General features: G+C 43.7%; 1 protein-coding gene across 6 annotated transcripts in view; it reads right to left on the reverse strand.

The window, feature by feature from the left end:
• Positions 1–14,424, reverse strand: part of FSD2 (fibronectin type III and SPRY domain containing 2) — a 49,224-nt gene that overhangs the window by 1,778 nt on the left and 33,022 nt on the right. For 5 of the 6 annotated variants that reach the window (XM_081293013.1, XM_081293012.1, XM_081293010.1 and 2 more), the window contains 6 exons: positions 12,797–12,952; positions 10,429–10,563; positions 9,739–9,889; positions 7,084–7,217; positions 4,218–4,350; positions 2,538–2,714 (listed from right to left, as the gene is read on the reverse strand). In XM_081293013.1, coding sequence (XP_081149139.1) covers positions 2,538–2,714; positions 4,218–4,350; positions 7,084–7,217; positions 9,739–9,889; positions 10,429–10,563; positions 12,797–12,952 — 886 coding nt within the window. Of the gene's footprint in view, positions 1–7; positions 1,588–2,537; positions 2,715–4,217; positions 4,351–7,083; positions 7,218–9,738; positions 9,890–10,428; positions 10,564–12,796; positions 12,953–14,424 lie in introns of those variants that run through there. The other variant, XM_081293014.1, reaches the window with a different exon arrangement.

Below are 14,424 nucleotides of genomic sequence, written 5' to 3' on the forward strand. Positions count from 1 at the left end.
CATTGACACAACAAAGCTTCAGAAATTCTCTACGTGAAGTATTTATAAAATATCTCAGTAACTTAATAGTACTTCTGTACTTTTGCTATTTTCTTTTATTAAATGACTACCAAATAGGCCATCCCCAAAGCTATACTCTTTTCAAACATATCCTAAGACACATTTTCAAACTGTTGTTGAGCAACTTGTTAACCTAAGAAACATACAAAATCATGATTTCATACTGCATCACAGTACAGAAATAGAACACATTTGAAACATTTGCATCTCAAGGCTTAAATGTGTAGATCATTTATAATAAAGATATTTGAGTGCAACCCTGTGGTCTTTCATGTGATAAAATAGGCCTTTGGGCCTAAACTCTTTTAAGTACACAGGTACTTGAAGCATCTAGTTCTTAAAGTAAGCAGGGCATCTGCTGTCATTAGGACTATTTTTTTGGTGTTTGGTAGCACGAGCACCCTTTATCCATATTCTGTATCCTGTGTGCTTTTGGAAAATGGCTGAAACCCAAATCAACCATAGGCATGTCCTAATCCTACAACATGCAGACATTTGAAGAGGTCTGTGCACCAGCATGCCAGTTCAGACTCCTGGGATGTATGCTTAGAACATGATCTAAATATGTCAGAGCAAGCCAGCCTGTCTCCATCCTAACTCACCTTATCTTGCCTCCTTTTTTCACCTGAACAGCTAACAGAAGTTAAATGAGTCCTTTCTCTACCTTTCCTGTCACCACCAATAGAGTCCAAGACCATGAACCAAAAAACTATAGCTCACTAGCAGACCTTATCCTCATTCTCCACTCCTGCTCAAGCTGCAGGCTTTGTTTTTGCTCTCTTTTGTCATGTTCTGTCATTGCTACTCCTGTCTTCTCATATCCACACCTTTCGCACTACACACAGACTCCTGTTTCTTTTATACTTCTTCCATTTCACTCTGCCCCTTGTCCCCACCTCCCATAGTGGAGATTGAACCCAAGGCTTTGCACATGCTGCGCAAGTGGCTCTGCCACTGAACTACACCCCCAACCTTTTGAAATTTTGTTTTGACATAGTCTTGCTAAATTGCTCAGGTAGGCCCGGAACTCATGATCCTCCTGTCTCAGCCTTCCCGGTAGTTGAGATTACAGGTGTTTGTCACCAAACCCAGCTGCCCTTGTTCTTACCTTTCTGAAATGAGACTTTGAATTTTATTCTTACTTTAGGCAGAATCCCCATATCTGGCTTAGTACATAGTAATTCTTGCCTCCTGGTTGTGGTTTAGATAGGAGATGTCCTCCAAAAGCTCATGTGTAATACAATGCAAGAAAGTATAGAAGTAAAATTATTTATTTATGAGAGCTTAGACCTAATCAGTGCATTCATCTCCTGCTAGGGATTAACTGGGTGGTCATTGTAAGCAGGTAGGAGGTGGGGGCATTGGGGGCTTAATTTTGCGGTATCTATTTTGTTCCTGGAGAGCACAACTCTATCTGCTTCCTGATGACCATGTCCTGAGTTGTCTTCCTTCACCACACACTTCCACCTTGATGGTGCCTTGTTTTGGGCCCAGAACAATGGAGAGTTGGCTGTCTAGGACAGGCCTCTGAAACCATAAGTCCCAAATAAACTTTTCCTCTTCTAAAATTGTTCTTGTCAGGTCTTTTGGTCATGGGCAAAAGAGCTGACAAAAACATGCCCCAAACTTGTTCTGAAGTTCAGTAGAGTCCAGTATAATCTAAATCTCTTATGGGGGAAAGCTAGCCTTGCCATTTATGCTTGGGCATGACAATAAGGTTTTAAATAACCATGATAGAGACTAGCAGAGAACACTGGATGAACATTAGGATTCATCAAGCCAAGAAGGGTCCGAGGCTCCATATTACAAGAGGTGCTGGGAAAGCAATGTGGGGTTTTTTTTGTGTGTGTGTATGTGTGTGTGTTTTCAATTTTTGAAGTAACGAAGGTTGTAACAGAGCCCTTTAAGACTAAAGTTTTGTCTATTGGCCTGCATTCTTTCGGAGTTTTCTTCCAGCAACACTGAACTATTCCACATGTAAAGACAGCTCAGCTGCAGAAGCTGTAGACACTAAGTCTCTTACATTTACTTAAAAAGATGGAATTGGGGCTTCAAATCAGACTGTAGCCACTTAACACTGATGCTGAACATAAATGAAAAAGCAGTCACTTAGTTGGTTAGGAATTCAGTCAGTGAAGCCAGACTGCCTGGTTTGAATTCAAGCTCAATCTATTAGGTAGACTTATCTAACACCTATGAGGTGCAGCCTTATTTTTAAAATGGGGTAATAAAATTGTGAAAAGTAAAGATAATGCATGTAAGAGGATAGAACAGTATTGGCATCTAAATGAGTTCTCTATGAATTTTATTTATTTTTGGAGAAAAGTTGCTTGCTGTCTTCTCATTTGGACTTAAGAAAAGTGGATGACAACAACTCCCAGGTGGGAATATTTTATAATGTGGGCCTTAATTATTGTTAGTGAAAACCTCTCACCGAAATTCAACTTTTAATCTCTGGTATTCAGCTTTTACTTTACCTTGATGATACAAATGTGTGCCTCATGCACCAGGAGTAGCAGTTTGCTCCCAGGTCTTCCTGCTTAGGGACATCTTCAAAGGCCACACCCACTGTGTAGTCCAAACACTCATCCACCTCCACCTCCCAGTAGTGGCGCCCTCGGACTGGAATTAGATTTCCCATGACAGCAACACACCTGGTTTTAGAAAGTGGAAGCATGTCTGATTTGAGGGTGTCCCAAGCCTGACTGTGCAGATGAGTGACACCATCTGCTGGTGTCAGTAAGCAGGTGGTCTGTGAATGTGGACATAGGTGCTTGACACATCACTTGTAAAGCTGTGAAAGCTCAGTGGCTGATGCTAAAGGTTGTAAGAGGAACATACACTGTTTGATGATGGGAGAGGAGGAGACAACCCACAGAATAGGTTCTGCTTGCTCTTAAAAATTGGGGCTTTTCTAGTAATAGAGGTTAGATTCATTTGTTCACTAAAAAAGGGATTAAAAACTCAAGAGAATGCAGCCAAGAGAATGATACGCTTGAAATTCATTGGCCAGCACTTGCTTATGGTACCAAACAAACATGAAGGGGGTCTGAGGTAATCCTATTTTATGGATGACTCCAGGGAGAAGATAAGAATTCAGAGGCTGCCCCAAGAATTGCAAGATAGCAAGCATCCCTCACAAATCCTCAAACTCTACCTCCAAAGTTCCACTGAGATTTATACTGACAAAGGTCAGAGTTATGATATGTTCTATAAAAAGTCAGATCACATCATTATTTCCAAAGGAAAATCTGAGTGAGATCTGGGCCCAGAGAGGCCTCTCTCCCAAGTCCAACAACCTCAGCAACAAATGTCTACTGAGCAATGGCTTACTGGATCCTTGATACACTCCTACAAGGTGGGTAAGGTAACCTCCAACTTAATTGTGTTTGGTTCTGGGGATCAAACCCAGGGTCTTGTACATGCTAGGCAAGCTCTGCCACTGACCTACATTCCCAAACTTTTTCATGTTAGTTTGAGACAAGGTCCCACTATGTTGCTCATCCATCCCACCAGGCTCCTACCTTGAACTTGGGATCTTCCTGCCTTAGCCTTCCAAGTTGCTATTATAGGCATGTGCCACCAACACCGGCTTGAGAGGCCATGTTTAATGGAAACTGAATTAACCTTTGAACTTAACCAATCTGTGTTATTATTCTCCTATTGCTTTAATGTTTCTATCTCTATTTGCCCTTTTTATGCATTTTTGGGAAGGAGGATGGTATAAATAAGTCACTTCAACATCGAGTACTAAGCTCTGGATGTAGCTAGAGAACTAGATAGCTAACCAGCATCTTTGGTGAAACCCATCACTCAGTTCACATACAAGCTCAATGATGAGCTTTAGGGCCGACCATTCCATCGCCCAATATCCTATAGGAGTTTTGGTATAAGGTACCACAGTGTAGGAGGAAGCACACTGGACTAATTAGTAGAAGACAATAGTGGTGTTTGTGCTCTTGCACAGTCTAACAGCCTAACTCACATCTCTTGGTGTCATGATCTCAGCCCAGGCCTCAACTGCCCGTATCATCTCCTCATCTCCCTCCACTAGGCTCCTACCTCTTCACTCATTTCTTTCTAGGCTGCATCTGTTTAACATAATCCAGTTCTCCCTGAATAACAGTGTCATTAGGGAATTTCAGTCAATAAAGTACCTGGTAAACTGGATCTTGCTGGGTAGCGGCTCTCTTGTAAGGATTTTCCTTTCACTTCGCACCACTGTAAACCCATCTTTAGAAATGGTCAGCCAGGGATGGCAGGTGTTCTTGTTCAGGGGAAAGTAGCTTCCTGTGGAAGAAGGGAATACCTGGACCCAAATGATTCCCCTCCTGGCGGAATCCCACCCCCCATCCCCTGAAGGCAGTCATTTTACTCCACAGCATGGTAGGATTAGCTTTGTGTGGGATCTGCTTAAGCCTGCTCTTTGCAGTTGTAGCCATCCTATGAGTTCAGGATGACATTTACCGTGTATGGGTTAGTTCTTGTGTGCTTAGCACAGCCCTAAGCAATTTGCAAGACTCACTTCTTTCAGTCCTCATGATTACTCTTAGAAACAGGTGTTACTAGTTCTATTTTGTAGATGAAGATACTGAGGCATAGGTGGTTAGGAAATGGGCTGGCACATGATAGACCTCAGATTTGAACCCCATACTTGATTCTAGAGGCTGTGCTCTTAATTTGTAAGCTGTAAACACCTGCACTTGGATAAAAATGTCCAGCTTTTTTACCAAGAGAAACAGAAATTGAAGGAATGTCCCCTCTTTGCCATTCCAGAGAGTGAGCCTAGGGGTGCTTTACCACTGAGCTACATCCCCCTAGCCCTTTTTAAATTTTATTTTGAGACAGGGTCCCACTAAGTTGCAGAAATTGGCCTCAAATTTGCAATCTTATTGCCTCAGCCTCTATGTAGCTAGAGGTGTGTGCTACAGGTGTGTGCTACGTGCCAAGCCTTGAGGCAATTTATCATGATCCACTTGACAAAGGTTAGCAAAATCAAAGTTTCACTTTGCAATTAGGGCAGGAGATCATTCATCCCCAAGTCATGATGAAAAGAAAGCTCATCAAAAAGAGGTTCAAAAGAAATCTAATTAAAAATTATCAGTATTAAAAACCCCCACTATTTTAGCAACATAGCAACTCATTTGCCATTACTGTCCCTTAGTCAAGCTTTTCTAAGGTCCCATTTTGTCACTTCTAATTGTCTCAGATGTGTTCAAGCATCACCACCAAACTGTTCATGATTATTTCCCACAATCTGATGCTATTGGGAACTTCATTTACTATCTGAGCTGACTGGTGGGGGATTCGTGTTTCTACCTCACAACTAACAATGTGTGGCCCTTATTGGCTGATTTCTGGTCCCAAACATACGAACATTTATGTATGAATGTGCATATATATATACACACACACACATATGTATACATATGTATATGTGTTTTTTGCTGATTCATATTCATTTTTTAAAATATTTTTTGTTGTAGATGGACACTATATCTTTATTTGAATGTGTTTCTGAGGATTGAACCCAGTACCTCATCTGTGCTAGGCAAGTGCTCTACCACTGAGCCACAACCCCAGCCCTGATTCATATTTATTTTAGTTTTCCATTAATAGTGTGCATGCTATGGGGCTGGGGATGTGGCTCAAGCGGTAGCGCGCTTGCTTGGCATGCGTGTGGCCCGGGTTTGATCCTCAGCACCACATACAAAAACAAAGATGTTGTGTCCGCCAAGAACTAAAAAAGAATAAATATTAAAAAAACTCTCTCTTTTTTAAAAAAAGTGTGCATGCTAAAAAATTATTTAAACAAATCAGAGATTACTGAATAATCAAGCTAGCTGTACTTTTGCTCTCCATTCTCTTATTGAAACAGAATTTGGTATTTCAAAATATCAGATTGGCTCAAGAATTTGAAGCACTAGGCAACTGAAGGAAGGCCCAGCACTAGATGAAAGAAAAACCCAAATCCTAATGCTAGCAGTAATCTTTTCCAGCTCTGTGTCCTTAGGTGGCCCTTGAACTTGTTTTTCCCATCTGTGTGGAAGGAATATAAATGGGGGTTAATAGCAAGACCTCTCCTCCTAGCATTGGTAATGAGGACAAAATAACACAATGTGTCTCAGTGAAATATCCTAGTTAAGGAAATGTCCCTGACCCGGAGCCAGGCTCCCTGCTTCTGCTGCTTACCTGTAAATCACTCACTCAGCTGGCTTGGCTGGTTCTGCTCTAAGGTTTGGGGAGACCCGCCTGGCTTCTGTGTACCTTGGCAAATCTCAGAGAGCAGAGCCAGGATAATAGGAGATGTGTGGGTATTTCTAGTGAGGTCTCTGCTAACTCAAGACTTGGATGTGAGATGTGACAGTTCTCTGACAGAATAATGGCAAATGAGAAGGAATATGAGTATCCCCTAGGGCCAAAGAGAAGGCTGGACAACTGACTTTTAAGTTGGTCTTGAGCTAGGGAGATGGCTTGGACCCAAAGCAGGAACAGGGAGGTAAGCAAAGGCCAGTGACTTTTGGTAATTTTGTAAAGACCTGGTCTCAAGAGAGTTATTCAATTTGTATAAGATATATGATGTGCTTGAGCCACCCAGATCCAGTGGGACAAGCCTCTAGTCCAACTTGGGCCTGAAAAAAAAGCCTTGAGTTCTGGGCTGGGATTGTGGCTCAGTTGCAGAATACTTGCCTAGCATATGTGAGGCACTGGGTTCGATCCTCAGCAAAGAAAACAAATAAAATAAAGGCATGCTATCCATCTACCACTACAAAAAAAGGTGGGGGGGGGAACCCTGAGTTCTAATGCTCACTGGGCCACAAAATAGTGTCTTGGGCTTTCAGTCTTTGATCTGTTAAATGAGAACAGAAGGCTTTGATTGCCCATGAGCTCCTTCCAGGCCTGACTTGCCATGTGTTCATATCTACCTATATTCATCTGTATTTTTTTTTAAGTCATAGCAGCACTGAGTGTGCCAAGAAGTGGCCACCTTGGGTCACAGAGTGTGTGGGCCAGGGCACAGACCTGTGGTGTGGACTGTAGCAGGATCACTTCTGGCGCTGGGACCCCCAACATTGAGGGCTCTCACGTAGATGGTATAGCACTGCCTGGGCTGTAGTTGTATCAGGGATTCACAGGTTGGGATGCCCACAACAGACCTGGGCAAAGAAGTAGAGATGCAGTCAGCATGAGGTCAGGGCATCCAGGCCCAAGTGCCACATGTCCCTTTCAAAACAGGGATTTTAAAAACACTCTTGTTTTCACCATCTTTTGACCTGCAGCAGTATAGTCAAAAGTACTGGCTCCTCCTCAGTTGCCCTTAGAAAACCTGTAGTCCACTTTCTTACTTGTGTCTGTTGCTGTTTCCCTTCCAAACTCCTTACCCAAGTCTCCCAAGCACCCAGCACTAGGCTTGGTAAATGCAGCATCATGGATCATTCATATAGTAAAATCCAGCATATCTCCATCTGGCTATTAGGATCATGACCTCTCTGAGGGCAGTGACTGAGTACTATTAACTGCAGTACCATGCTGGGCCCAAAGAAAGTTCTTAGTATGTGTCTATGAACAAATGACTGATCAGAACCAAAGGGTCCCCTGAAGTTCACCTTGATACCCACACTCTTGGAGGAAAGCTGCCCTTTGGGAATAATCCAATTCATTACTATTGTATTATTTGATAATATAAGCTCACAATTGCCACTGTCTGTATTCCTGTGGTTTTAACCCCATTTCAGGCCAGTGGGCAAGAGAAATCTTCAGAGTTATGCTCATCTACAGATATAACACCCTCACCCATACAGGGCCAGGATGTTCACACCATCTTGGAGAATGCAGCTTCAGGCCAGAGAGGCACTTTTGCTTATTCTTTCAATAGATATTAACTAAGCACCTTAGGTTCTAGATACTGTATAGGGAAGCCTGGGGGAAAACCAAATGCAATGCCTGCCTTCCTAGAGCTTGCAGTCTAGATGGGAAGAAAGGCGTTCCTCAAGCAATTACTGTGGTAACCATGACAAGTCCACAGTGTGCTGTAGAGTATCTGGGGGAGGAAGTTGAGTTCCGAAGAAAGACTAGGAAATAACTGGAGAAAAGGGGGATAGAAAAGTCTTCTACATGGAAGGCACAGCATATGGAAAGGTCACATGGCATGGAGGAGCAAGGAAAGTAAGAGGAACTAAAATATGACCTATGTGACTAGAGCTGAAGAGGGAGGAGGAGCCAGTGTGGGATGAGCTGGAGAGGCAAAGGGTCCAAAGCCTGTGAAGGAGTTTTGCCTTTCCTTCAACAATGGGAGGTCAAAGCTGTATTTGTACTGGGAGAGTAAATACCACCCAGATAACTCAGGCCACTGACAAGCCCTCTGAGTGCCCCATTGTTAAAGGTTTGTCCCAGGTGTCTGGTGCTCTGAAGGTATCAGCACAAACTACAAAGGAAAACTTAAACCACTAGAGTGACCAGAAGCAGTGGACACCCCTGCAAAGGAAAACTTAAACCACTAGAGTGACCAGAAGCAGTGGACACCCCTACCACCCTGCCTGATTCCTGAGTATCTATAGGAGTAGAAAACCAAGGTTAGCCTTAATGTGGCTATGGACACATAGACTTCACCTAGAAGAGCTAGATGGTATAAATGGTCAGGTTCCAAGGCCAGCATTTAGCACAGAAGAATCTACTTCCCTTATGGCTGACTCCAAACTCCACCATTTCTCCAGGGCCAGCTTCATGCACCCCTATGCTTCACAACAGGCTGTCCTGCATGCAGTGGCTAGTGCTGGCCTGCCTAGTGGGTTTGTTCCCTTTCTACAAGTTTCTGGACTCCTGGTTGCAAGACAATGGAACATCTATGTTTCCTCTGCTATACACAGCTGACTTATCAGATCTGTAGACCCCGATGGTCATGGAGTCCAGGCCTCATCTACTTGCGAATGATTTTGCTCTGAAAAGCTGGGTGAACATGAGCCTCCAGACAACCCTCTACAATAGGCAATATTCTTTGTATATTGAACTGCAATACCTGGTCTTTCCTCATTCCCCTCTCACTCTCCTCCCTGAATTCCAGACAGATGGATCTCTTAGTTCCTCTAGCATTTCCAGCTCTCTCCTGCCCTGGGGCCTGTGTCAGGTAGCTCCTGTCCAAGGATGGAGCAGCCAGGTGTCAACTACTCTCCAGCTCAGTCCCTCCCATCTGTCCTGCTCTCAGTTTAAATGTCTACTCTATCCAAAGGTGGTTTCCATATCCACCTCCATTCTCTAATTAATTACATTTCATTTTTCTTCCTAGCACTTGAGTGCTTCAGAGCACTGAGTATTTTACACATGGGTGTTTTCAGGGTTTTTTGTTTGTTTGTTTCTTCAGTTTGACTAACATAAGGGCAGGGAGTGGTCTTTCTAGATTCCCAGTGGCTCCCCTCCCCAGGACCTGGTACCACCTAGGCTCTCCATATTTGTTGAATGAATGAATGGGAAACCATACTGGGAATGGGGGGGGAGTAAACATGAGATTTATCCATTTATTTACTTACTTGGTCATCATTCACTTTCAATAATAGTATTTCAGCTACTTCTCATGAAAACCAAGCAATCTAAAATTAAGATTCCTATGTGTCACAAATTCTGAACTTCTCTCCAGACTCTACACACTTTCTAAGTACCCCAACAAATGCCCTTATAACTCACTCAGTTACTCCCAAGGCTTCTGGTGTTTCTGCTTGGGTCAGCTCCACTGTGTATGAGTCCACAGGATTCAGATTCCCAGACTCCCAGCAAATGAATGCAGCCTCTTCACAGCTCCTTATCTCTTTGCTTTTTATAATGGGAGGAGATGGGGCTAAAGGTAGGAGAAAAAAGAGATGAAAAACCATTATGTTCATTTCTAGTCATTTTGTTCAGAGCTGTGGACAAATATCTTAACCACCCTCTTCCTCCCACAGAAAAGATACAATGCAATAAAAAGCACCAAGAAGGGCTTGGGTATGTAGCTCAGTGGTAGAGCACTTGCCTAGCATGCATGAGACCCTGGGATCCATCCTCAGCAACACACACACACACACACACACACACACACACACACTCACACACCACAGCACCAGGGAATCCCTGTTGATATTCTTGGAGCAGAGGATATCTCAATGCTCAAATGTCAGTGTGGCCAAGTATAACATTTTTTGAGATCAACCATAAGAAAATGTATCTGCTGTATCAAGCACATAGATTTGGTGTATTAAATAAAACCACACACATATAAGAATCACACAGCACTTTCTGCTATTTCAAATGAAATCAAGAGCCCTATTACCTGTAGAAACCTGTGCCCTGGTGTACCCTGAAATAAAAACCCTGCTATAGAAAATAAGTGGTCCTCATTACCTGTCATGTATACTGCACGCTCGCTGGAAGGACTGGGGCCAGCTCTGTTCTGAGCAATGACCCAAAATTCATACTGGGTATTTGGTTCAAGGTTTGCCACTGAGCAATATGTTTCTTTGACGGTCACTGTAAACTCTGGGGGGAAAAAAAGAATTCAACCTTTAATAGGCCAAGTGGCTCCAAGTTCATTATGCTGAATTCCACTGTAGTAGATTATAAAACTGGCTGCAAATTACACCCATCCTTATATAGATGGCTCTCTGCAATGTGATTTTGTTGTTCCTCCTTTTAAGAGGTTCTTTCTTGCTATTATTTAAAACTGGACTTACCTATTTGGGACTTGCTTTCGATGATAAGGCAATGACAAATATGATATAAACAGAGGCTTGGGAAGTGCCAGTGCACAGGGGCTGCTAGGAATGCTTCCACTACATGGGAACAAGTCCAAGCCCGTCTCTTGGAGGTTGTGAGACAACATGGAACAGTCCTAGCACCCAAGCCATTGCAGCCATCCCGGGTGAGGCACTAGATTAGTGAGGTCACCCTAGACAATCCAGTCCTACTCAAGGTGGCTCAGACCAGAGTTGTCCAGTCAACCCATAGAGTTATAGGAAATCATAAATGTTTTTTTATTTGAAGCCACTAGGTTGCAGGGTAGGGGGGTGTATTATTATGTAGCAAAAATGAAATGATAACAACTCCATTCCTCCTCAGAAACCTGCAAGGCAGTGATAACTCAAATCCACCATTTGATACCAGTTCTTTTATGACAGCAGGGTCCATTTAAAAGACCTTCAAAAAATTTCCACTACATAGCCCCCACACAATGGCCTCTGCAAGTTGGCAGAGGGTGCTAGCATGGTTAGTTTGTAGCAAAAGCTGTGATTATTCAGGTTTGACTTCCTTTGAACTTGTGATCCTCCCTCTGCGTCCAGAGCCGGTGGGATTACAGGTGTGCAGGTTTGACTTCTTGATCCCCATCCTCCCTTTTCCTTTCCCTTAAAGTTCTCTTGTTCATATGATCCACCCTCCTCCTCTCTCATCATCACATAAACTTACTCTTTTTTCAAGAATTTCACTTCCTTCCTGGTCCCTGGATAGAAACATCATCCTCACCTTCTGGAATTCAGAGCTCTCCACTTGGCGTGGCCTGGTATGGTAGGCAGGGAGCCTTCAGACCTGTTCTCACCCTGGTTCTGCCAAACTCCCTGGGTCCACACAGACAGCTCATTTCTCTCTGGGTCTCAGCATCCTCATACACCAAACGGAGATCCTAAATTTTCTTCTAGCAATCTCACTAGAACCCCAGGTGCACAGGACAGGTCCTATTGGGCCAGACCTGATCCTCTGATTCCATCAGATACTTAGTGGGGTCTTTTGAGCAGTCTGATTCTTTTTTCTTGCTATAGTTTAGATAAGTGTCCCTTGAACGCCTGTGTGTTGAAGGCTTGGTCCCTAGCCCATGGAGCTATTGAGAGGTGATAGAACCTTTAGTAGGTAGTGCCTAGTGGAAGAAAGTTAGGTCATTGAGGGTGTGCCCTTGAAGGGGATATTGGGACCACAACTCCTTCCTGTCTCTCTGGGCTCCCTAGCTACCGTGAGGTGAGGACAAGGTGAGGACTGTTACCATAACAAACTACCACCATAGGATCAAAAGCAATGGAACCAAGTGACCATGGACTGAAACCTCAAAAATCCTGAGCCAAATAAACCTTTCCTCCTTTAAAGCTGATTTACTTCAGGCATTTTTGTTACAGTTATGGAAATTTGACTAATACTGCTAAACAGGAGAATAGTTTATAAATTATTGAGGGATAGACTACTCCAGCCCTAAACCCATACCAGCCATTTCCCTGGGTAAAAGATGGACCAAGAGCTGCCAGCAGGGGAGGTAGGTGGCCATTCTCAGGAGTTGTCTCAATCCGAGGTGTACATTTGACAGCAGCATTCCTTATAAGTTGTAGAGATTCCCTCACTCTACATGAAATCTGCAAATGGATCCTCCAGTTTCTCCTGTAGCACAGGATTACTATGGGAAGAGCCAGTCTTAACTTTTACCTGCCAGGACATGCTAGAATTCAGCCCAGCTGGTTATCCTTAACAAGGGGCATCACTAGCCTTTCCTGCACCCAAAGTGGGCACAGATTGATCCCAAGGACAACTCTGACCCCATGGCTTCATGGTCTTCTTTAGTTAGGCCCCAGCTTGCCTTTCTAGCCCTTTCTGCCATACTCTGGGCATTCCCAGATGCTCTACATTCAGACTCCTCTCTTCTTCACCATCCCAGCTGCCAAGAAGGCAGTGTCTGGTCCTCTGAGAGGCCTGAACCATTCCCATGGATGTGAGCATATTCCTGGTAGAGCCTCACCTGCTTGGTCCTTTCCAAGTGAGCTGTCTTGCACTGGACGGTAGGATAGCTGATAGCTCTCCACAGTGTCATCAGAGTATAAGCTCCAGCACACCCTGACCGAGGAACCTGTAGCTGAGTTGGGGGCCTGTGGATTTATCACTGGAGCAGAAGGAGCTAGAAAAGAAAAAAATAGAACAACAGCAACAAATGAGGAGGATTAGGTGGTATGAGATGGGAGGGGCCCCTTTTATAGGATCATTGATTAGCAATCCCCCAATGAATCATGGTCTTTGGGAGCCCAAAGTGGAAAAGAATGGAGACACGATGCCTTCCAGCCATGAGCCTGCAAGAACAACCAGGGTACCCATTTTGGATAAATGCAGATGAGTTTGGGGGGCAGGGGTCAGTGATAGGTTCTCAGGTTGGGGTACAGTTTGCATATCCTCAGGTTGTGGGTCCTCTGGCTCTTCCATGGCATCTGAAAAGACAGGACAGCTAGCCCTGGAGTGAACAGAGAAAGACTTTAGCTGAGTTGCTCTGCTTTTCCTGAGGTAGGTCCAATGGCCATTTCCCATGTGGAAATCAGAGAAGATTGGGGTGGCTATATTGTACTTTTCAGAATAAATTTCTTCAGAGTCTATTCTTCTCTGTATGTTAATCCTTCTTCCACCTCCATCCCAACATACAACACAAATGAGAAGAAAACCAAGTAATGCTTTTTCTCTGCTCTTCTTCCATGCCAGCACCTCCCTTTACCCCAGTCTTTTAAGAATGCCCTTAGTTTCAAAACTTTAAAAAATATATTTTAATTGTTAATAGACCTATATATATATATATATATATATATATATATATATATATACACACACACATACACACACACACACACAGAGAGAGAGAGAGCGAGCGAGCGAGTTGTGGGTGGACACAATACCTTTATTTTATTTTTATGTGGTGCTAAGGATCGAACCCAGTGCCTCATGCATGCTAGGCAAGCACTCTACCACTGAGCCACAACCCCAGCCCCTAGACCTTTATTTTATTTATTTCTATGTGGTGCTGAGAATCAAACCCAGTGCCTCACCCATGCCAGGCAAGTGCCCTACCGCTGAGGCCCAGCCCAGCCCCTGTACAGTTAATCTTAAAGGAGCTTATCTAGCTCATCCTTTCCTTCCTGTCCAGAAACTCAGACCACAAAGTGACAAGGGTAAGGAGGGAGACAGAGAACCTACATTCCAAGAGGACAAAGTCCAGGGTCCCAGAAGATGCCCTTCTCTACACTGTCAAGAAAGCCCAACCAAGAGATGCAGTGTAAGAGGAGGGATGATTTGGGAGCTTTCAATCACCCAGGATGCACCAGCTGCAAGCAGGAGGGGAGTCATCTCCTTGGGAGCCGAACACTGAGGAAAGTGTCAATGCCTCTCAAGTGCTAACTCGTACCTTTGTGGCTTTCCTTCCAAATGACTAGGCCTGATTGTTTGGGTAGTACCCATCCTTAGACAAGAGAAAGGACCATCAAATGAACATCATAAATCAGTGAAATCTTCTCTTGAACCAGTAATTCTAAGAATGACCCCAAGATTTGTGGTTAAACATACTCATCATAGTATGATTTATAATGGCAAAACCTAGAAACATTCTAGTCC

The sequence above is a fragment of the Spermophilus citellus genome (genome assembly GCF_964194105.1).
Source record: "Spermophilus citellus genome assembly, chromosome: 4".
Classification (NCBI taxonomy): domain Eukaryota; kingdom Metazoa; phylum Chordata; class Mammalia; order Rodentia; family Sciuridae; genus Spermophilus; species Spermophilus citellus.